Here is a 25,190-nt window from a genome sequence, read left to right on the forward strand (position 1 = left end):
ACGGACGACGGACGACGGACGACGGACGACGGACGACGACGGACGAAAACGGATAGCAATAGGTCACTTGAGCTAAAGCTCAGGTGACCTAAAAAGTGCTAATGGATGCGAAATTCGCTAATTGATGTTTCGGCATATTGTCATCTATTGCATATTATGGATGCGAAATTCGCTAATTGATGTTTCGGCAAATTGTCATCTATTGCATATTATGGATGCGAAATTCGCTTATTGATGTTTCGGCATATTGTCATCTATTGCATATTATGGATGCGAAATTCATCAATGTGCTTCTAGCACTTGAAACTGTCTTATTTAGGAAACTGCTGTGGCTTTTTGTAATTAATTAATTAATAACTTCACATACATTTAAGATTATAGATATGTACGTCATTTTATATAATAATTAAAACATCAAGATTATACATATATACCCCCCCCCACCCCCCAGCAAGTTACTGACCAGTTCATCAACTGCAATGTGGCCCTCTGCAATCGTTTGTTACAAAAATAAATTTGAAACTTTAAAACTACCTAAGCCAATTGAATTTAGTATGGTACAGAACGACTGAAGAAATGGATACTAGTCTGTTTTAAAATTACTTCCCCACATATTTGTTTCCCAATTGTACAGCTGTATGGATAGGAGTAAAAACATTCTACTGTATAGTCATGCTGCATCAAAAACAAAGAAGAGGTATTATTAAAAGTTAAGATGATGTAGAGGTATGCACACATCATTGAAAGAGGTAGACACATAATGCTGATGATAAAAGTATGCCGTATTGATGAGAGATAAAGGTATGCCGTATCGATGAGAGATAAAGGTATGCCGTATCGATGAGAGATAAAGGTATGCTGTATCGATGAGAGATAAAGGTATGCTGTATTGATGAGAGATAAAGGTATGCCGTATCGATGAGAGATAAAAGTATGCTGTATCGATGAGAGATAAAGGTATGCCGTATCGATGAGATATAAAGGTATGCCGTATCGATGAGAGATAAAGGTATGCCGTATTGATGAGAGATAAAGGTATGCCGTATTGATGAGATAAAGGTATACACAGCAGTGAGATTATCCAACCAAACATTATTTTAATGTCGTCACATATTAGGAGCACAACACTCCTCTAGGAGGGACGCCAGTCCATTACAGAGTTACTCCCCTCATTATTCTTGGTAAACATGAAAATCAGACAACTGCACGGCAAGATCTCAAACGTAAGACCACAAGAGCAGAAAATTGAAACAGGATGCTGGGGAGAGCAAGCCAAGTAAAAAATATGGAAACATGCTACGTCAAGGAAAACAGTACACAGGTACAAAGGTACCCATGTGAATGACACAATGTTAGTTACCACTCCAGGTAGGCAAACTACATTTTTCGTAAGTGTGAGATCGTTTCAGTTTTTTGTGATTGAAATCCTTGATGGAGGTCTTCAGCGCTTCCTCCCTCTTCTCCGCCAGGATCACTGACCAAACAAGGACAGAAAGTTGTATACTTGTACTGGAGACTACACTATCGGAGGACCACACATTTCCACACAGCCAAACAACATTTGACATATTGTGATATTCTTTACAGCCAAATTAAGTAAAACCAAGAGAACCTGTCCTCAATGACCCTTACCATTTGACCTGTAAGCTGTTAGAAAGAGATAAACAAATCTATAAACTATTTGATACCTTGTCAGTCAAACATACCTTACAGAAGAATACCCTTAATTCTGCAACAGGTCTCATATTTGTTGCCTTTTATAATCAAGCATGGGGATACAGAAGGCCATTTCTTGAAAAGAAAACCAATATGAAGTATTTGGTAGTCCTCGCTGAGTTCTCAATAAATTACGATAAAACACACTACACTATGTACTCTAACTTGTGATAGATTATAATTTTTTATGAAATCAAATGAGATAGAACCCTAACACAAACCTGCTAATTAATGCTATACGTACATACCTGTTTATCTTTAATTAAATATTTTTATCATGATGTCGTTATAACTGGTGATTGGTCCTATTTGTTAGTCAGAAAAATGGAGAAAGCAATGTGCATGAAAATGCATACAACTGCATGCATCATGCATGCATAAACATCAGCTGAACAAGCCATGCCACAAAGCTCAACATTTCCTTTCTCTCCTCTTGAAACTCTCACTTTACTCTTTAACAGTTTTGACAATGCATGTTCATGCACAAACAGGAAGCACAATCAAACTAAGGAAAACATCTCCGTTTTCATTAGAAGTGGACTTTGAGTCTGCTTGAAGCTGAGTTTGAACTCAAAAATCTTTAAGGTAATATTATGAATGGAGAATGAAGTTTGTGTTGATATGGTCATGATGAAGACTCAAAAGTGGTTTTGATATTCAGGCCAGATTTTAAAATCAATCAATCGCCTATTATTCCAGAAACTATTTTCCCTGGCCGTTGGTCAAAATGTGTGGATGCAAGTCAATTGATAAACCAAGCTTATAATATATTATAATAAACCTTAATTCAGAGATCAAGTCTCAACATTTTCTTCGGACACACATATTAACAAGTTGTCATGGATATTCAACATTCCGCAGGAAACGGATTCGTTCAGGTCATCGATTAACATCCTTACTCAGGAAACTAGCTTCCTTCCTGTTGTTCTCCCTGACATAGACAGATAACTAACAAAGCTGACCGATTAAAGTGGCTGGAGGTTGTCACCTTACTCACAAAACGTGCTACTTACCACATCAAATACATCACACCTCTAAATATAAACACGTCAGGTGTATTTAATTACTCCGTCAGTTGAGTGTACGATTAACATTATCTGCCTTCCTACATTGTCCACTCCATTCATTCCGTAATCTACATGACATCCTACTTATTATTCTGCTGTTCACGCTAGTGCTTGAAAAACATCTCAGTTGAACATTGTCAACAACAAAAACTTTGTTGTTAAATTTAGTTAGGAAGTGAACGAATGAACAAACATAATTTTAAGCTCCAATAATCCTTTTTCTGGTCCAAGCATCTTGTCCCTAATATGCGAATCCTTTTTCTGGTCCAAGCATCTTGTCCCTTATATGCGCCCCTCCCCAAGAATCCTTTTTCTGGTCCAAGCCTCTCATCCCTAATATGCGCCCCTCCCCAAGAATCCTTTTTCTGGTCCAAGCATCTTGTCCCTTATATGCGCCCCTCCCCAAGAATATATAGTCTTGTTTCCTGCTACCGCCCATAAAAAAATAAGGTAGGTAGGTAGGAAAATGATTTATTTTTTTTTCCATTTTTTTTCCTCTTCATTTTTTCAGGTATGGACTTCTGTGGCATAATAATGTAACATATGACAGGTCAATTATTTCAAGCTGATTTTTAGTCCTGTTTAATGTAAGTACTTAATACACAGTGCCTAGGGTAAATCGGATGCACCAGAAAGACCATTTTAAATTATTTTTGTCATCAAATGTGATTGTCAAATGAAACAGATTATAAACTTCATTTATGACATAAGACGCTGTACATTTACAAGGAGATTCTCAGGTAAAAAGGTCAGGTATTTCATCAAGAACTGCATGTGATTTGCTACAGGTTTCAGGTCGTCATTCAATATATTTATTGTCACAGTCGGCATATAGATATGTCTTAGCTACGGTGTAGTTTATGATTAAATCATCGATAAATAGTTTGAAGAAATCAATCGGCTCAAAATATATCAATGTCAATGTTCAATTCGGCCTCACCTGCAGACGACATGTGCGCCTCGGTATGCCGATATTTTCCTCTTTACAAAGGGCACAAAGCCGTTCATTGGAAAGTTACATATTATGCTACACCAAAGTATTTCCACATCCAACATGTCAAACCCTTCAAAACCTTTATTATCATCGTAGGTGACGCTGGAGAATAAATGTTTACCATCATATTCATCGATTCAATCTACACGTCCGCCATTTTTATGACATTGTTTTTTTCGATTTAAATTCTCTCGCACACCTTTGGTTATTACTAGGGTACACTGCCGGAAATATCGAAAGTAATGACAAAACAACCAATCATAAGCCTTCTACTATACACGTTCGGGTTTGGTATGGCACTGGAGGCGGCCATGTTGTTAAAGAAAGACCGAAATCAGAGTTTGGTGAAAGCACCGAATTCCGGAAATTTGGAAAATCGAAAAGAAAAACTTTATGGTCGGGCATGAAAAGACAGGGTCGGTCGGGTAGCAGGAAACAAGACTATATTTTGTTTTGGCCATATTATTTTCACCATTTTGGGAGTTTATAAAGTTGGACACAGAATTTGATATAACTGATTTAGGTCCAAATATGAAGTTTAAGAAAAAGTAGGTATTCAAAATATCTGACTTTGTAACAAGTTTTAAGTATTACACAACTTTAAATCCAGAAATAACATTGGGGTGGCTCTGCTTGCAAATTCTACTTTCGTGGCCTGAAATCAGGTGCCTGGCTTTTCTCCAGAGCCTAACACTCCAGTTAAATGACACAGTCTAGGCAACAGGAGCATTCTTTAGGGTGACAGATTTTGTTTTGTATCAGACATTGAAAATTAGCATAGTTGTTGTGTTATTTGACATCTAGTTCTCTTACCTTGGAAAGGATTCCAATCAACAAAGCAGGGACCCCGTAATGTCAAAATTGTATTATATGTGATAGTCAACAGGTTAACAGAAAAACCATCAGTCAACCCAAAGAGACACGGAGAGATTCAGAAGTTGTAAAAACACAAGCCTCGTGTTTGGAAACTTTAGAAACTTTACCCTTGGATACAGATCTACCTACCTCATCTCCAAAGTGTGCAAAATTATATTTATCTAACACACAGTCAGAGGGATAAGCTTAAATGCAGGCCTTTGTTTTGTTTGTGTAAAGTCTAACATAAATACAAGAGAAATAATAGTTTTATTTTGAAGCTCTATCAAACAACGTTTTAATTTGTCAAAATACAATATTTCTGAAGACGGATGGCCGGTCTTACCTTCGACGTCTGGAAGTACAACTTTTTCCTCTGTCTTTGACTGTTTCAGACTTTCCCGAGCAAATGTCTTGATGGCCGTCTTCAGTCCCTCATCCTGTTTCTCTTCTGCAATCTCTGCAAAATAACAAAATCACAAATAAGGCATAAGTTAGGTTTAACGGTTGATCACAGGTTGTACCCACAACAGCACATAATACACGTATCCCAATTATTCCTAGCCCTTGAAACAGGTAACTAATTTCAGTTATTAGCCCCTAAAACAGGTAACTAATTTCAGTTATATATATGACTTCATCTTTAGTCATTATTTAGACATCAAAAAAATGTTCAAAATTAAAAGATGGACAGAAAAAAACGTACAATACTAACCCATTCTCCATTCCTATATATATAATTAATATTCACCCAGTGCTTTTTTTGCTCTTCGCTCTTCACTGTAGAATTACTATTTATAGTAAGCTTTGTACTTCAATTCATAGCAGAAATCCTATGTTTATTAAGAAAGGTACCGATAGTCATTGTAGAACTACTTATTTAATAAGCTATGCACTAAATTTGCCCTCATAATGAATTTGCCTTCATCACAGAAGACGAAAATGAAACTGTGATGTACATTTCCAGGTATACAAATTGTACCGTGTCAAAACCACTTCGTTATACATCATGTACTGTAATTCAAGAGGTCATTTGATTGGTCATTTATAAACCAACTCACCTTTGGCCCCTGGAAGGCCAGCTTGTTTCTCCACAGTAGCCGCGTGTTTGAGACCTGTCTTGTCGAAATCAGTCACAGATTTCCTAAAAGTCTGCTCTTTCTTCTCCTCATTGATTGCTTAACGTACAAAAGAATGAAATAATAATATAACCAGGTAACGCGGACAAAAATACATCATAACATGTTTGATTCACATATTATCAAAAAAACAGGAGAAAGCAGATTTCATGTAAAGAAATGTCAAATCAAGGTTTGTTTCCAGTGAATTCTCTTTAAACTCACAGCTCTTAGGAGACATCATGGAAGATTTAATGTAATCAAAATTACTGTCAGTTCATTATCGGAAGTGGAATTGAACATTTTCCCATCCATTGGGTGCGAGTTCGGTCTAAAGTATGCGGCTGTATAAATCTCAGTAGCTGCTATGTAGAAGTGCCATTAAACCATAAATATGAGGAAATTTGTTGGAAATATTTCATATTTGATTGCAAAAAGTCCGTCAGAACTTTCATCTCTGATGAATGCAGATTAATTCTTTGTGTAGAAAACATAGGTAGTTGCTAGCCATTTTTGTCGTACATGACAACTATAGATTTCATTGACATTATTTTTGGTTATCTCTGGACACTGAATACCAACCTTCCTGGTCTGGGAGAGGGTTTTTTTCTGCCGTTTCTGCGTGTTTGAGCTGTGAGGCATCAAACTTCTTGACGTTGTGTACCAGTTTTGCCTCAGTAACAGGGCTATTTTCACATGGCGTCACATGCTTGAGTCCTTCTTTCTTGAAATTCTCTACATTCTGTCGAAGTTCAACCTCCGTTTTCTCTTGTTGGATAGCTACAAGTGGGAAACGTAAGAAGTTTAATGATTTACGACGGGTACATGGAGGAGGGGGGAAGGGATCTGAAAATTAAATACTGAACGATCATTGCAAGAAGGAAATCTCAAGAAAAATTTCTTCTGCTTGAGGACTGCATGGGGTTCACCTCACAAATACATTCATTTCAAAATTGAAAACTTTCAGAAGATAACGACAGTCAAGCTTCTTTTATTCAGCCACCATTATCCCCTTGCCTGTCACCTATATAGTGTTTTGGGGAACAGATTTATTTTTTTCCATACAAAAATGTCCCAACAATCCATCCACTTTGCAATCGAGATGAAGTGGTGGAATATAAAAGGTTGAGTTACAAGGCTCGACTATTATTTAGCTCCATGTTGGCTAATTGTATGTAGTATGGGGATCCTGGATCTCTAAAAACTAAAATGGTTGAAAACGAGTAACCTCGCTCTTCAGTCTGCAGCAATGACAAACAGGAAACTTCCAGGAAGGAAAAAACAGATTCTATATGAGTCATGTTAGAAAGCTGTTTTAATTTTTGTTGCAATTTTAATATAAACTTTATTCCATTTTTTTTTTTTCACAGTATGCTGAAATTGGATTTGGAAACAAGTTTTACAACTTTTGTTGTTTAAATGTAATGCTGTTGAAAATACTACAATACGAATTAATAAAAGCAGCACATGCATGGGGATGTTAATATCTGTACAGCACTATTATCCAGGATGTTTAACTGTAACACAGTTGTGGCACAAGAAGATAAAGTGTGGAGTTGAGGAAGGGGAGATAACTGTACACTAGCAAATAACACTTTGTAATACAAAGTATTTTTCATTTCATTCATTTTATGGTTGTGTAACAAGTGAAATATTCCTACAAGAGGAAAATAAACTTGAAAATATAATTTGTGTCACAAACCACCCTTACAGTTAATACAAGCACGGTAATTATATATGCATTGTAAGCAAGAATCAAACTAAAAACTTTCCACAGAAATTGTACCTCAAACTCCCCAGTGTGGTTAATACAGCTGCAACGGCGCCTATTTCATGACATTGGAATTCATGCAAGGGTTTTTGCATGGGTGAAGATGTGATAAATAGTTTCAAGGGATATTGTACATTCGTGGGTTGTGAGGGTAGGTTTCAGAATGAAGTAGGAAGGCTATCATACAGGGAATGATTATGTGGGCGGGGTACTAACCAGCAGCGTCAGGAAGGGGATTTTTTTCTGAAAGACTTGATTTCTTTAGACTGTTTCTGTCAAATGTCTGCAAACTCTCCCTGTGTTCTGTCTCAGTCTTCTCCTGTGTTATAGCTGGGGACACAAAAACATGCACATAATACGGAAGTCACATATACAAGCTTCTAAATGACCAAGACTTTTGAGTCGTTGGTACACTGCACTGCGAAACATACCCACCATTTTCAAATATGTGATCTGTAATACTTTTCCAAATTAAAGCATATTATTGCAATAAATATTTTGCGAATTGATTGTAAAATATTTTGCAAATTGATTGTAACTTGAGTCTCATTATAAAACAAGCTCAAGCTTATTTAACTTAAGTCTATTGCTTTGGTCAATATACTGCAAAAGTTGACATTTTTGAGGTGTGCGATTTTCGTGTGTCTGTAACAGTTTTAAAAGTTTCATTGGACTTAATTCAATGGTCCACTGAAAAATTGAACAGTTGCTTATATAAATTAGCAGTACATATTTAAACACACAGAAATCAACTACTCTTGCAGTATATTTATCCTTTCGAGGGATGGTAGGGAAAGCAATTGTAATCATATAATTTCTCATTAGACACAGGAACTCACCACCTATCAGAGAAAGGGTGACTCACCACCAGATGTCACTACATTAGATACAGGAAGGTGTAAATAACCACCAGATGGTGTGTGTCTAGCAATGGGAAGTAACAATGAATGCTGTTTTCATTGACTTGCAGTAGGCTGTCTTCACAATATATATGATAGTTTCAATATTTGCCATATTAAGCATTCTATGGGCATATGATTGGGAATGTGGAAGGGGGAAATTGTTTTTGGTTTTACTTTTGTAAAACAGTAAAACAAGAGGCCTGGAGGGTTCATATCGCTCACCTGGATACTTGATATGAGGTAAAGATATAGCACTCCTTGGTAGGTACTGTATGAACATATGAAATTTCAGAAAGATCCAACCAGNCGATCATTGCAAGAAGGAAATCTCAAGAAAAATTTCTTCTGCTTGAGGACTGCATGGGGTTCACCTCACAAATACATTCATTTCAAAATTGAAAACTTTCAGAAGATAACGACAGTCAAGCTTCTTTTATTCAGCCACCATTATCCCCTTGCCTGTCACCTATATAGTGTTTTGGGGAACAGATTTATTTTTTTCCATACAAAAATGTCCCAACAATCCATCCACTTTGCAATCGAGATGAAGTGGTGGAATATAAAAGGTTGAGTTACAAGGCTCGACTATTATTTAGCTCCATGTTGGCTAATTGTATGTAGTATGGGGATCCTGGATCTCTAAAAACTAAAATGGTTGAAAACGAGTAACCTCGCTCTTCAGTCTGCAGCAATGACAAACAGGAAACTTCCAGGAAGGAAAAAACAGATTCTATATGAGTCATGTTAGAAAGCTGTTTTAATTTTTGTTGCAATTTTAATATAAACTTTATTCCATTTTTTTTTTTTCACAGTATGCTGAAATTGGATTTGGAAACAAGTTTTACAACTTTTGTTGTTTAAATGTAATGCTGTTGAAAATACTACAATACGAATTAATAAAAGCAGCACATGCATGGGGATGTTAATATCTGTACAGCACTATTATCCAGGATGTTTAACTGTAACACAGTTGTGGCACAAGAAGATAAAGTGTGGAGTTGAGGAAGGGGAGATAACTGTACACTAGCAAATAACACTTTGTAATACAAAGTATTTTTCATTTCATTCATTTTATGGTTGTGTAACAAGTGAAATATTCCTACAAGAGGAAAATAAACTTGAAAATATAATTTGTGTCACAAACCACCCTTACAGTTAATACAAGCACGGTAATTATATATGCATTGTAAGCAAGAATCAAACTAAAAACTTTCCACAGAAATTGTACCTCAAACTCCCCAGTGTGGTTAATACAGCTGCAACGGCGCCTATTTCATGACATTGGAATTCATGCAAGGGTTTTTGCATGGGTGAAGATGTGATAAATAGTTTCAAGGGATATTGTACATTCGTGGGTTGTGAGGGTAGGTTTCAGAATGAAGTAGGAAGGCTATCATACAGGGAATGATTATGTGGGCGGGGTACTAACCAGCAGCGTCAGGAAGGGGATTTTTTTCTGAAAGACTTGATTTCTTTAGACTGTTTCTGTCAAATGTCTGCAAACTCTCCCTGTGTTCTGTCTCAGTCTTCTCCTGTGTTATAGCTGGGGACACAAAAACATGCACATAATACGGAAGTCACATATACAAGCTTCTAAATGACCAAGACTTTTGAGTCGTTGGTACACTGCACTGCGAAACATACCCACCATTTTCAAATATGTGATCTGTAATACTTTTCCAAATTAAAGCATATTATTGCAATAAATATTTTGCGAATTGATTGTAAAATATTTTGCAAATTGATTGTAACTTGAGTCTCATTATAAAACAAGCTCAAGCTTATTTAACTTAAGTCTATTGCTTTGGTCAATATACTGCAAAAGTTGACATTTTTGAGGTGTGCGATTTTCGTGTGTCTGTAACAGTTTTAAAAGTTTCATTGGACTTAATTCAATGGTCCACTGAAAAATTGAACAGTTGCTTATATAAATTAGCAGTACATATTTAAACACACAGAAATCAACTACTCTTGCAGTATATTTATCCTTTCGAGGGATGGTAGGGAAAGCAATTGTAATCATATAATTTCTCATTAGACACAGGAACTCACCACCTATCAGAGAAAGGGTGACTCACCACCAGATGTCACTACATTAGATACAGGAAGGTGTAAATAACCACCAGATGGTGTGTGTCTAGCAATGGGAAGTAACAATGAATGCTGTTTTCATTGACTTGCAGTAGGCTGTCTTCACAATATATATGATAGTTTCAATATTTGCCATATTAAGCATTCTATGGGCATATGATTGGGAATGTGGAAGGGGGAAATTGTTTTTGGTTTTACTTTTGTAAAACAGTAAAACAAGAGGCCTGGAGGGTTCATATCGCTCACCTGGATACTTGATATGAGGTAAAGATATAGCACTCCTTGGTAGGTACTGTATGAACATATGAAATTTCAGAAAGATCCAACCAGTATTTCTGGAGATATAGCGAGAACAAACTTCAAATGACAAAATCCAAGATGGTGGCCTGGTGGTCATTTTGTTTTAATAAATACATCCTAAAAGTAACAGGCACTACAAGACAACTTGATGGAAACAACATTGGAATAAAATCTGTAATCCCTATTGTACGAGAATGATTGCAAAGGTTTTAACTCTTTTTCCCTTATTGGGCCTGACCCCTCTGCCCTAAGGGCGACCCCCACCATTTTCACAAAATCGAGGCCCAAGGATCCTCCAAACCAAATTGGGATAAAATTCCTTAATTCCTATGGTAGAAGAAGGACAGTAAAGGTTTTCCTCTATTTTCCCTATTTGGCCCCACCCCTCGGCCCACTGTTCATACAAAATTGATTCAACTTGGCCCAAGGATGCTTCAGACAAAATTAGAATAAACCCCCTTAATCCCTATGGTAGAAGAAGGATTTTAAAGGTTTTACCTCTATCTCCCCTATAAGGGCCCCACCCCTCTGCCCCCAGTGGGGCCACACCCACGCATTATACAAATTAAGTGCCCTTGGCCCAAGGATGCTCCAGACCAAATTTAGTCAAAATCTACTGTGCCGTTCAGGACTAGTAGTGTTTTGAAGGAAAAGTGCTATGGCATAAGCTCACTTGTACTTTGGGCAGGTGATCATGAGCTAGTAATGTTTCATTAAGTTAATGCCCATAAGGCACATTACAAAAGTGTTAATATCAAAGGATGAAATGAAAGTAGCTACAGTGCTACTGTAAAACAACTCTGAGGTATTGGAGGGAGGGGGGCATCGCTTATTGAGGTAAATAACAGGTACCTTAATTCACTTGTTCATGTAACTGTAATATAAATTTATCAAAACACAGTTGTTACACCTGTCATTGCTAGGTGGTACCTACTACAGACATCAGGCAAGGTCATCTTTTCGTTCAGCAAGGTTTGCTTGAGGTCGGTTTTAGGGAAGTCGGAGATACTGACCAGGTGAATGTGCCGAGCCTTCTCCTCCGCTAACACTACAGGAACATGCAGCAGATACATAGAATATATAGTCAAGCCCCTGTGCAGTATTTGAGATATACATGGATTATACAAGCCCCTGTGCAGTATTTGATATATACATGGATTATACAAGCCCCGGTGCAGATACTAGCATACAACAGACTACGAAGAGAAGCACCATTTATACAGTGGAACTCATTTGTCAGGAGCAAGATACTGCAAACCTCTTAAATTTTGTGAGTATTTATTTTTTGCTAGTGTGTGAAGATCTAAATTCATACAAAAAATAACAGAAACTAAATAAACCTTTGTTGAAATAAGCTAAATATTTGCCAGAAATTGTAATTCATGATTGAATTAACATGAAAATAACATTTCCCAAAAAATAATGACTTGCAGTACTTTGTGAAATTTCAGATTTTTTATTTTTTTTTGTATGTGAAGCAAAAGCAAACTATTAGTGAACAAAGAAGTAAATGTTTTTCCAGACTGTCCGAGTTCTCTAATTGACTTGGTTCCACTGTATACACAGAATAAGCAGTACATGCAGTTAACACTAGGTTATATGTAACTATATGTAACTATATGTAACTATCAGTACTGAAATTACCAAAACCTTTTAGGTTATAGAGTATATACAGTACGATATATAATAACAGTAGATTACTAATAGGAAATACATGCTTAACTAATATTATATATTTCATATTTTAGAAAATTCAGAAACCATCAACCAATCAGTATGGCAAGAATTAAGAGTCCACGGCCTCATTACTCATTGGAATATTTTCCATGTCCATTCGACCAACCACCATGAAAAAAACATGCATTCGGAGATAGTTTACATCAAAATAAACAATCTGAGCTCGACAGTTTCACTTAAGAGCGATTCCATTTTTCAACTTGATTCATTGTATCAATCTCTTATACTAACCACGAAGATTAAATTCCTAAATATATTTTTCATAGTGATACAAGAAGTTTTTTATTTTTATTTGTTGCAGTGATGACTCTGATCTGGGGAACAAATCAAAGGTATCAAAATTGAATAATATAAATGTAATAAAATTTAAATTTGAATCATGGAAAACATACAACCTTTCAAGGATTTTTTCAGAATCACTAATTAGTTTAAATCATGGAAACTTTAAATACCGAGATGAAATAACAAAGATAATGTATAAAATGTAGGATAATAAGGAGATTTTAAATAACATAAGTCAACTTTAGGGTATGACTCACTTTTCCTCTCGATCAAAATAAAATTACATTCCGTACTCCACAACATTATGTAATCTACGTCCGTTCGTTAACATCCAAGTGTACCTGGTTACAGGTAAAATTTTGGTATATTCTTTTTTCCCCCAAAACAATCAGACATGATGTTGTGTACACTGAGCTAATTCCAATATGATTGAGATTTCAGGAAATCAGTTTTACAAATATATGCTGGATATGGAGTTTAATGATAGTTCTGGTATTTTGTCGGTATAATCTTTATATAGACATATATGGTTTGATGGGCTACGTTTGTCCACACAGCAGGCAGACTCACTGGTACTGTCGGGTAGTACGACTCTCTCCTGTGTGTCTGTTGGCGAGAGCTGACCGGCGTCAAAGCTCTGTAGGGTCATCAGGAATAGCCGGTGTGACCTCTCTGTTTCTACATCTAACAGAGCCACGATACACAAGTCATTAGCTCGCATTAAACAGGTAACGTTGCAACAGATGAATCATAAAATGAAAGGCAATGCTCGCAACTACAGGTAACGTTGAGATGGGAAAATTAGGCAAAGCTGTAGCAGACTGCTTTGTTCTTAATTTTTCAGTTTAGTTCATTTATACTTTTTCATTTTTGTCTTTTTTAAAAACGAACACAAAATCTACGCAATGCTTTGTTCGTTGCTGTTATACTTCATTTCCTGATTGTCATCTTAGGATAAAACTGCAATTTTAAAACAACCACAGGAAATTCAGAAATTAAAGATAATTCAAAGGTTTGATCAGTAATCCATGTGCAAGGGAAACATGTATTGTGTGGAAACCAGATTTTTTTTATATAAATTAAGACTACAAAATCATTTCTTTTTCTGGTTGGAGTAATACAATTTAACTAACTCCCACAGAATTATATTGGGCAGGAAGTTGATGTGATGAGCAACAAACAAAACTTTTTGCCAATGTGCAAAAACAACACCCTGTAACAATGGTAACGGATAAAAGGAAAACTCGGTTTGGTTTGAATGAACCTTTGAATTTCTTCACTATTTACAATGAAAAGAAAGACTGATGTGCATGTAAGTGTAATTCTATGGGATGGAGATTAAAAGACTACAGAATTTCCAGACATTGGAGGTTCCATACAGGAAATAAACTGACACCATCAATACCATCCTCGATATCCAGGAGTTACGCTAACGTTCGCTCTCTACACTTCTGGAATAACGTTCGCTCTCTACACTTCTGGAATATGTCATAGCAAAGTCGAAGGCTCAGTGTGTGCCACCTTGTTGATGAGACTAGAAGACTAGTTCAATCCTTTGATATACATCAAAAGAATCCCCAGTCAGGTAACAGTAAAAATTGACAGGCTTTAAAGTCGGGCAATGAAAACTACAATCTAGACACCTTAGATCTGAAAGTATGTGGGATCCCCTGCAGTTTCTTTATTCTTCAATTTGATATCTGAACTGCGTCAACATGAACACCTACTGATTTTGAAATAAGCAAAATGACACGAGTTGTTTTAATATTGACCTCCACAGATGAATCAGTATTTTAAAGCACTATTTTAATTCATTTGAAATGTAATACAGCATGAAAATGGATGATGATTAACAATTCTTGATGAACTGTGACCACAATTTGAATACAATGTAATCATTAACATTGAAATCTCTTAACACATAGAAACTAGTCAACGTCACACCTAGTCTGACATTGTTGTGGTCACCTATTTATGAAGTAACTCTAGGAGTCTGTTGGCTAGGTAACCTAAGAATCACACACAGATCGTCTTCTAATGGGTTTGATCACACACTCCCTGTAAACCACAAACATTTCCCCTATGTCTGGCTAGCCCTGTAGAAATTGTATCCTACAGAACAGACCACAGTTGTCAAGCTGTAGTGTAACAGTTCAATATAGATAATGACAAAAAAATCCAGTAATCAATCATTTTAAATCAGCACGGGGATGCTGTTACCGTGACAACACCTTATGTCCTTGAGCTGTGTAACACAAGCTGGCTATTTTAGTGTTTATAAGAACTGTGGGACATACCAAACTGCAGTAAACAACCATGGCCAGGAAATGTAAACAAATACCATGCCATTTTGCAGTTCATAAACACCTTTAAATACCATGAAGTTGTATGATTAAATCTGAGCTTCATCATCCTAATTCAATTTGATTCGTATTTTTAGCATTTTTATTATACAGAGTAATTTATTAACTAGATCCTCATTAATAAAATCATATTATATACTGCTAAACAAGGGTCCAATAAGTTTCACAAATTCCTGAAACAACAGAAATTATCGTCCTGAATATCATGTGAATGGAAATTTTGGGAAACATGTTTATTACACAACAGATGTAATGAGGTTTTCCCCAAATGTAATTACTATTACCATATTTGCCGTAAATAGCACACAGGGAGATCGGAAATTTGGCGAAAAGGGGCATTTATTAAAACAACAAAACCTAAGTTTGTCAGTGGCTCGCTGTATAGACGACTTATAATTACACTAACTTCACTAACAGTCACGGTCACATTCCTCGGGAAAATTTCAAAACTGTTCTCTTTTACTTCTTAAACACTGGGAAACAGTCTTGTCAGGTTGCAAAACTAGTGACAGATATAAATTAAAGTTTATATAGAACTGTCAAAATGAGAGGAAGGGCGTTAGTAGAAGAGGGGTGCTAATTACGGCAAAGATGGTAGTATTTCACTGTAATTACGGCAAAGATGGTAGTATTTCACTGTGATTACTGCAAAGATGGTAGTATTTCCCTTTAATTACGACAAAGATGGTAGTATTTCACTGTAATTACGGCAAAGATGGTAGTATCTCACTGTGATTGCGGCAAAGATGGTAGTATTTCACTGTGATTACTGCAAAGATGGTAGAATTTCCCTTTAATTACGACAAAGATGGTAGTATTTCACTGTAATTACGGCTAAGATGGTAGTATTTCACTGTAATTACGGCAAAGATGGTAGTATTTCACTGCGATTGCGGCAAACATATGTTGTTTGCCAAAAAAATTGACAATTACGCCATAAGCTGTATTTCTGATAGTTTGTTTGTTTGTTTGATTTTGTTTAACGTCCTATTAACAGCTAAGGTCATTTAAGGACGGCCTCCCCTGTGTGCAAGATGCATGCGTGTAGTGTATGCGTGTGTATTTTGGGAGGCTGCGATATGTTCGTGTTTATCTCCTTGTGATAGCGCGGAACTGATGCCGACTTTATAGTGCTACCTCACTGAAACATACTGCCAAAGACACCCATCAGGACGCCTCACCCGGTCACATTATACTGACAACAGGCGAACCAGTTGTCCCACTCCTAATTTGCTGAGCGTTTCTGATAGTGTCTTTATATGCATTAGTGATATTATGTATCTACATGGTATCAACTGTCGTTATATATTTCGTATCACCATGCATGCAGTATCATAAAGTTGGTATAGTGACTACTTCCCTAACCGTGTGCATACCCAGGCACTACCAGCCATAAAGGTTATAGCGAAGTTTTCCATGAACAAGGAAAATAATAACACAGTCATGTATCAATGCTGCAAGATTTTTTTCTAAAAATTCTTTACATCACTCAAAATCACACTTTTAGCCCAATAAGGAAGTAGTGAACATGACATAGATAAAAAATCTACCATCACAGGTAGATACGTATTATATATCGCTAACCTCAGACAGTCACAACAATTTTGTATTGACAAGATCTATTCATTCTGTATTCATTTACAATAAGAGATACTTTTGGCACAAGTGAAACTAGAATCTTTAAAAAAAGTGTTGGCTTCAGAAATTGTAATAGAAATCATTTGCATCTAAAAATTGTTGCATTTTCCAGATATAAATATGCATAACTTGTCACATAAAACAACATTTTTAACCTATATATGACCTGTCAACCCCAGATGATATCTTACCTTCTTTACTGGGGAGGGGGTTCTTTTCAGTAACCTCCACATGCTGGAGTTTGGGGCCCTTGCTGATTTCTCCCAAGATCTGCTTGGCGGGGTTAACTGCTGTGGCTGCCATGGCGATGGTTTATCTGTAAAATATAACAATACCAACCATTACACCCAACTTTTTTCTTCTCCAGAATCCTCCCTAAAGGTAAAGGTTACCATGGCAACAATTATACTTGTGAAGAAGAGTTCTAATTTATAGTTGTTTCTTGATGGTACTCTTTAGCTTAAGCATATTATATATGTTGTCTAACTAACAAATGCACCTCCTTTTGGAAAGAGTTCTTTACTACGAAAAAAATATTTGTTGATTTCTGATCATACAGATAAACATTTTCACTGATCAATCTGATCAAGAAATCCCCCCCTGCTTTATAATTTGGTTGTACTGACTTAATACCTTCATATGCTTTGGTTGTAGTTAACAAACTGATTTTCTGTCTAGCAGTTCAGGATTGAAAAGGACAAATATGATCTACAGAGAGAAATCAACAGACAGAAAGACCTCCCGCTATGATTTGTTGGGAAGAAGAGGGGGACTGACTGTCAGTGACAGCCCCATATACAAGAACGGTAATCAGTTTCCATATTATCTCCCTTCCAAGACCTACATATAAATGTTTACAAGTTTCCGAGTCGACCCAACACGACCCCACAACCCGAGATGACTGCACACATTGATGATCAGTCCTGAATCCTATTTATCTAGGAAGTCTGGATGTTCCTTGATAACGCTATCTAATGTTATACACACATACCCTCCTCCATCTGTACAGGATAGATATGTGTTTAAAATCACAGAAAAAATAACTTTTAAATAAGATCAAATATGTTTTTATCAGAGTCCAATGTGGTACAAACATTAGTGAAATGATTATCAGAAAGGAGTAAATCATAATTCAGCAGTAATGTATCATTCAATGTAAAGGTCAAAGTTCAGGGTTTCTCCTAAATGTAGCAGAGTAAGGCTACAAAACACAAGCAGGCTAGCTGACCAGAGTTAAACTTTCTATACACATATCTTAAATGTTACTAATACCGTAATCATTCAAATGAATGTCCCTGGTGGTATCAGATTTCCAATACACATTCATCTTTTTAATGTTTCCCAAATGACTATTCCAATAAATGAGAGCACAGGTTAATTTCTTTCATATGCATGATAACACTTGTGAATTACGGAGGAAAGGGAAATATTATCTTGGGGGCCTACCGAGGGGCGGGGGTGGGGGGTGGTATCCTTGTAGTAGCTATAGGCCATTACCATTGATGAATGAGCTGAATTATAAAAGCTAACAGTTTTTTTCCCATCCCGTTCTTCTTATTACATGCATAGAGAAAATTGTTTACTCAATCAAATAGGTTGACCATCAGTAGTCAAACTAAAACTACTACTTGCCATACACTAATTCTGCCCATTCATATATAGTACACGAGGTCTGTTGGGAGGTAAGGTATCACTGAAAACTCAGTCAGGATAAATTCATTCTTGATGTAATATTAAACGGGGAAGGAAAATGAAACATTCCTAAGTAAACAGGTAATAAATGAATGATACTTAAAATGTCCGACATCCCGTACAAGTCACATAAACATATCATATGGCCTTGACCCTTTAGTATGACATATATATGATGCACTCTCAGATGATTTTTCCCCCATAAAGACACGCGGGTCGGGTATACCTTGTTCAAAACCCGAGATCTCTACAACTGTACAAGTCTTTATATATGTATATATATTGACATAATGCTATCATATGTCACCTGTAGTCAACAAGTTCCTTGTTACACGTGGCTAGTTCTAATCTGTTGAAAAATAACAAATGATACGACACAGTGAAAACGCAGTGTGTAACGTATTGTAAGGCCATGCTACAACTTCTTGCTGGCTAGATGTAGCCTGTTAGTGTTACATATTAGTACGTACCACTTTGTACAGCAGTATTACCATGTTTATCAAACAGTGCCTGGTAATAACCCACCCAAATCTGTTACAGCTCTGTAGGAATGCAAACAAATGCTATTTCATTGTCCTGTTATAATTTCAGCCCCCTACTTTGAGTGAAGGACTATGTGTACTACCTTATGTTACTCAATATCTTATACACTTTTTAATGTTTTTTTCCAACCACTTCTTAATATTTTCTGACATAATGGTCTTTTTGGTTTTCTGAGGTGTTTTTCTCCTTCCATGGTCTGAACATGAACTTTTTTCTAACAGAAGGAATACTATGGGTTAAAATATGTTCAACACCACAAACTTTCAAGCACTAGCCTCTAAATGTGTCGAAAATCCCGAAAAGTTTCTGTACAGTTGGGCATAAAATTGATACAGCTTACAAACACACACAAACACACATACTGTACGTGATTGATACACACACTTTACGTTTTTGATACACACACTACGTGATTGATACACACACTACGTGATTGATACACACACTACGTGATTGATACACACACTTACGTGATTGATATGCACACATATGTGATTACACGCATGTATATACACATATATGCAAATATACATTTATCATATGCCAGAAATGAAATCATTTCTTTCTGAGAAAATCTTTTCAGTAGATCATTGACTAAAAGTGCAGAATCCCAAAAATTGCTGACTAAAGACGAAAAACTTACTAAACCATGACTCATCTTCCTGTTCAGACATCTGATAATATGTAATGTGTATCTAACATACCGAGACACCATGAACAATACCATTGTTACCCTCACCTCCCTTCACATCATAATTTACAACTCAAACGCTTATCAGATTATGATCAATGCGTTACAGTCTGGAGGCTCCATGTGTTTGTATATCGTTATAACCATGCACACCTGACAATATCCCTCTTGTTTTTCACGTTGTTGTTTACAAAAGAAACACAACCATTGGCATAAGTTTTGTCTTAAAAAAACATTTCAACAAGTTTTAAACTTTAAAGCGAAACTTGAAAAGGTAAAGCCCAAGGAATTTGTTCAATGAATTTCAATCATTAAAACTGTGGTAATTTGAATTTAAATCTCACAAGATTCAACATCCCAAATCCATATATAAAGTGATCATTGTTAGTCTTGCCAAGTCTTAGATCTAGAGTCACACAATATTTACAGGCATTGTAACCCAGTCTGTTGGTAAAATATGGATTTCTGATAAACTTGTTAAGAAAAATAAATCTGAATTGATGAGTTCCATTTTGAATCGTACAAATGTTTAACCTTATTTACAGCTATTGTGAATCTGTTAATCACATCTAAGAAAATTAATGATACAGAAATATCAGACAGAACAGGTTTGTATTTAGTTATAGCTCTATAAAGCTACATTATCACTGAAACGTAACTCACAGACCGTTTCAAGTCTGTGATCATAGTTACAAGAAACGGATCATTTCTTCAAGAGGATGATGAGTAGAGCCAATTAAAACATCAGAAACTTTCACATACAGATAAATAAGGTCAAAGCAGTTCCAAATGAAACCCGCACAACCCCCAGAGAAACCTGCAAAACTCCCAGAGAAACCTGCACAACCCCCAGAGAAACCTGCAGAACTCCCAAAGAAATCTGCACAACCCCCAGAGAAACCTCCACAACTCCCAGAGAAACCTGCACAACTGCCAGAGAAACCTGCACAACCCCCAGAGAAACCTGCACAATCCCCAGAAAAACCTGCACAACCCCCAGAGAAACCTGCTCAACCCCCAGAGAAACTTGCACAACTCCCAAAGAAACCTGCACAACCCCAAGAGAAACCTGCACAACCCCGAGAGAAACCTGCACAACTCCCAGAGAAACCTGCACAACCCCCAGAGGAACCTGCACAACCCCAAGAGTAACCTGCACAACTTCCAGAGAAACCTGCACAACCCCAAGAGAAAACTTTACAACCCGCAGAATTCCAGTGTCATGTCCATTTTTGTGAACAGATATAAATAAGGCAATGTCATGTACTATAGCTACGGCAATATGATAACTGTTCTCACCGATGGCTTACAGTGTCATAAATATTGCATCACTAACAAATTCTTCATTTTACTACTGATCATGAAATATGCTGAACAGACGTAGCTATTTCACTTTAAATGGATTGCACCTATGCACTTTCTGTATATATGCACACCTGTTCAGCTGTACTGGATTGGTCCTAAAAAGCCAGGTAAAAGCTGGTAAGAGAATCTCTGTCTGTGGAAGCTTGTTTTTATCTTTTCCGTTTCACTTTGCACAACTTCAAAGCTTTATATATGGTAAAATGAAACCTGGTGCATCAAACTACATTTGCGTTCTTATGCCTCAGTCCAAAATAATACCCTCTTCAAAACAAAACAAGACTTTTACTTAAGACAATACAATGCATTAGAAATCTATTTCAAAGTAAACAAAGCTTTCCTTCCTCTGGCCAGTTTTTCAGGTGGACAGGTGTCCTAGCCAGTTGACCAATCAACAGCTGTCCATCACAATGTCTTATAGTACACATTGATCTTTTAGCTCTACAGCTGACATACATAGGTCAGCTCCGACTATGTCCTAGACTTGCTAAAGTTCCTTGATCATTAATTATTCCTGTACACAAGTCAGCTTCGACTATGTCCTAGACTTGCTAAAGTTCCTTGTTCATTACTTATTCCTGTACACAAATCAGCTCTGACCATGTCCTAGACTTGCTAAAGTTCCTTGATCATTAATTATTCCTGTACAAAAGTCAGCTACGACTATGTCCTAGACTTGCAAAAGTTCCTTGATCATTACTTATTTCTGTACACGGGTCAACTCCGACTATGTCCTAGACTAGCTAAAGTTCCTTGATCATTACTTATTCCTGTACACGGGTCAGCTCCGACTATGTCCTAGACTTGCTAAAGGTTCTTGATCATTACTTATTCCTGTACACGGGTCAGCTCAGACTATGTCTTAGACTTGCTAAAGTTCCTTGAATAATGTACTAAAATGACAACAAATTTGAAGACCTGATATGATTTTGTCCTTAAAATTAAACTAAAGACAAAGCAAATTCTCTGTGAATGCACACCTTGTGTGGCAATAAAAGATATATGTGAGGTTAGGTGAGGTGAAATAATTTTCTCAAGTCCTTTTTCAGTTATTCTGATGGGAATGTTTGGTGTTGATAAACACTGACCACAAGGCACCAGGCCCTTCGACATGATGTGAGGTGATTTGTGTCCGAGTGAGTCAGGACCTCATGTCTTTGTCATCAGACAGGGATAGGGAGATAATTCTATAGTGAAAAGGACAAAGGTCACGGGCAATGAACTTCAGCATGTCCATTTCCTGTGTAATTACCAGCAGCAGATGCAATTGTTCTCAATGGCTTCATGACAGGGACGGGCTTGTATATGGATAGACGGGCTTGTATGGATAGACGGGCTTGTATATGGATAGACGTTTGCTCAAATTTTACGCCAAGTATTAATTAAACCACTGTGGCCATTGAAATTGCAACATAGCTGATTCCACTCCATGATCCTCAATATTCTGGAAGCTATACTTTAACAAATCAAATTATACGATTACTTGCAAGCTCTGTATGTATTGTGCTATATATATATGAAACTTGCATTACGACGTTTGAGCCCAAGAATGATAACTAAAAGTCTGTTACATTAATGATGAACATGACATTTGAACTGGCTGTGATCCCTATGTCATTGTTTCCTATACAATATTAAACAATCAGTATTAAAAGTATTTTGAGCTGTGTGGCCCTCGATTCGTCGATAGAATGCGAGTTATGACGCTAAAATACCAAAGGAGGAGAGACAGAAATACAGTGTGTATTTATGTATAATCATGTCATCAGAAAAAACAGGTAATACAAATAGATACTTTGGCCTTTCACCAACCATGCTTTTTATAAACAATCAACTCTCAGGATACAAAGCACTACGGCTGTAACCTTTTCCACTCAGTATTTCTTGCTAATATAAAATAGATAATGGACATATACCACGTTTATGTATCTATACACCTAAAAGTGCTACAAATATCTAGATATATAGTCAACCATCTTGTAAAATCTCATTTTTATTGTACCAACACCAGACAGGAAACTAACGATATAGGTATTTTATACTGATTGGGACTAATCCATCATAACGTCACACATGGCTGCTTTTGTACCTGGTCTGCTCAGTGACCAAATCGTACATTTATAGCCTGGTATCTGTTGTCAATAAACTTGCTACACAGAACAAAATCTTGTATGAATTATACAACAACTGATACCACAAGAATCACCGAGCCTGCGTAATCAACCAGTTTCCGAGTAATGGTACGCTACGACCATTAAAGCCTACTGTCACTCCCGTTAATCAAGATATTTGAGATATTGAAGTATCAAAATCAGTGATCTATACAAACCTACACTAAAAACATGTTTTGGAATCTTATTATCTTTGACAGTTATCATATGTATAAAATTTATGCTACTTTCCTGACCAAAAGTACTACACATTACCTTTATCTGTTTTATAACATGTAAATCATACTCACCATAAAAGCTTGTGTGCTCCACGATGTTACACAAAACTAATAGTCTACTTGCATAAGTGTGGTATAATGGGAGAAAATCTAGATGCAGTGTAGACTCCTATTATCAACCGATCATCGAACAATAACAGTTTCAGACAGTGACCCTAGTCTGCCCCTGATGGTAGTCAGATATAAAACTCCATTGTATATAGACATATATATATAAATATATATACACACCTAGATACATTTACATTCACTTTCATTTTACAGGGTTGGTGTGCAATAGTAAATTCTCATCATGATCAATGGCATTGAGGGTGATAGCAATGTTGTCACCCCCGAGGCACAAGAACTGTTATCTGATATTCCGTCTTTCGTATTGCAGTTATCTGCTCTTGTGAGCAGGTATTGATTGTTACGTCATTTGTTTGCGAGAGTAACGTCATACATTTTTGAATAAATGACGTAATTTTCTCACACGAACTAATGACGTAACAATCTATACCTGCTCACAAGAGCAGATAACTCTGCAATACGAAAAGACGGAATAAGCTGAGGGTAATAGTTTATGCAAAAGTGTTGCTCTAAAAGTAATGAGATGGTGTTTTTATTAGATAGATGATTTTTCCCCATTTTCAATAATTATGCAAATGATATCTTGTAAAAAAGTTTTCAACACATTCATTGTAAGGAGTATTCATGAGTTCCTTGAAACACTTCAAAAATTACTTCCTGAAGTAAAAATATCAAGCAATAATCATAAGCATGAAGAAATTCTATGAAAATGTTATTTAAGGTAATTTCTTCAAAAACTATCTGATATAAATTAACTGTTTAAAACAACATGAAAAAAATGTATGGATATGGCAAGCAAAAACTTGCTAGGTAAGACCCTGAAACATATATCTAACTTAATTTTGCCTATCCTGGCTCAACGTTCTTGTAATCATTGACACATGATCTTGGTTAAAGTCTGATTCAGTCATTCATACATTAATGTTAGTCATCAGCAGGACACTTTGAAGTTCCGTAAATATTTCAAATTCAAATTTTTGGCTATTTATAAATTAGCACTACTGGAGGTATCTGTGGCCCTACCAGAAGGTTTCATTTCAATTAAAATCAACATCAATCAAAATGACATACCAATTTGTTTGGCGTTCATAGCAAGACACATCATATGAGACTGGTTGAAATTGACATACAGGAAGTGTTCCCTGAATCTTACTATGAGAGAGTTGGAATATATTACGAACAGAACCAGATAAACTATTAAGGGTCACTGTTCAACCGCGCTTTAATTTTTTCAAATAAACAGTAACCTCCCCTTAGTTTTGTTTTTAGATATAGTTGAAGCACAGCTGGGCCCGTTCTGCTGACCAGCTCAATGTGACAGTATAACAATCTGAATCAAATCCTCGTTAAGCCCTGCTGAATGTCTACACTTAGAGATTGAATTTGTTTATTTCCTCGTTATTTTTTTCTCTCCGTAAAAGCCCCACAAGGTATGATCTTCTTAGAAATTATTCATCAAAGCTATATATAGTCATGCCAGAAAAACCCAGTTTCCAATGAATGCTTTTAGGCAGTGGTACAGGCATCCTTAAACTTAATTGTTTGGCTTT

The 25,190-nt window shown here is 36.4% G+C and overlaps 2 protein-coding genes across 7 annotated transcripts in view; one reads left to right on the forward strand and one right to left on the reverse strand.

The window, feature by feature from the left end:
• Positions 1-25,190, reverse strand: part of LOC110447159 — a 56,594-nt gene that overhangs the window by 7,553 nt on the left and 23,851 nt on the right. For 2 of the 6 annotated variants that reach the window (XM_021492659.1, XM_021492660.1), the window contains exons 2-8: positions 17,026-17,150; positions 11,749-11,862; positions 9,853-9,966; positions 6,333-6,530; positions 5,694-5,810; positions 4,979-5,092; positions 1,361-1,474 (exon numbers count right to left, since the gene is read on the reverse strand). In XM_021492659.1, coding sequence (XP_021348334.1) covers positions 1,361-1,474; positions 4,979-5,092; positions 5,694-5,810; positions 6,333-6,530; positions 9,853-9,966; positions 11,749-11,862; positions 17,026-17,137 — 883 coding nt within the window. In that variant the 5' untranslated portion in view covers positions 17,138-17,150. The remainder of the gene's footprint in view (positions 1-1,360; positions 1,475-4,978; positions 5,093-5,693; positions 5,811-6,332; positions 6,531-9,852; positions 9,967-11,748; positions 11,863-17,025; positions 17,151-25,190) is intronic. The other 4 variants (XM_021492662.1, XM_021492663.1, XM_021492661.1 and 1 more) reach the window with 3 other exon arrangements.
• On the forward strand, positions 20,550-20,912 carry LOC110447109 (merozoite surface protein CMZ-8-like). Its single transcript, XM_021492561.1, has one exon. The coding sequence runs from the start codon at positions 20,550-20,552 to the stop codon at positions 20,910-20,912; it is 363 nt and encodes a 120-aa protein (XP_021348236.1).

Source organism: Mizuhopecten yessoensis, unplaced genomic scaffold (genome assembly GCF_002113885.1).
Source record: "Mizuhopecten yessoensis strain PY_sf001 unplaced genomic scaffold, ASM211388v2 scaffold3229, whole genome shotgun sequence".
NCBI lineage: Eukaryota > Metazoa > Mollusca > Bivalvia > Pectinida > Pectinidae > Mizuhopecten > Mizuhopecten yessoensis.

Bases quoted from the DNA above. Each gene is read 5' to 3' on its own strand.
- LOC110447109 (XM_021492561.1), top strand. From the start codon at position 20,550: ATGAAACCCGCACAACCCCCAGAGAAACCTGCAAAACTCCCAGAGAAA.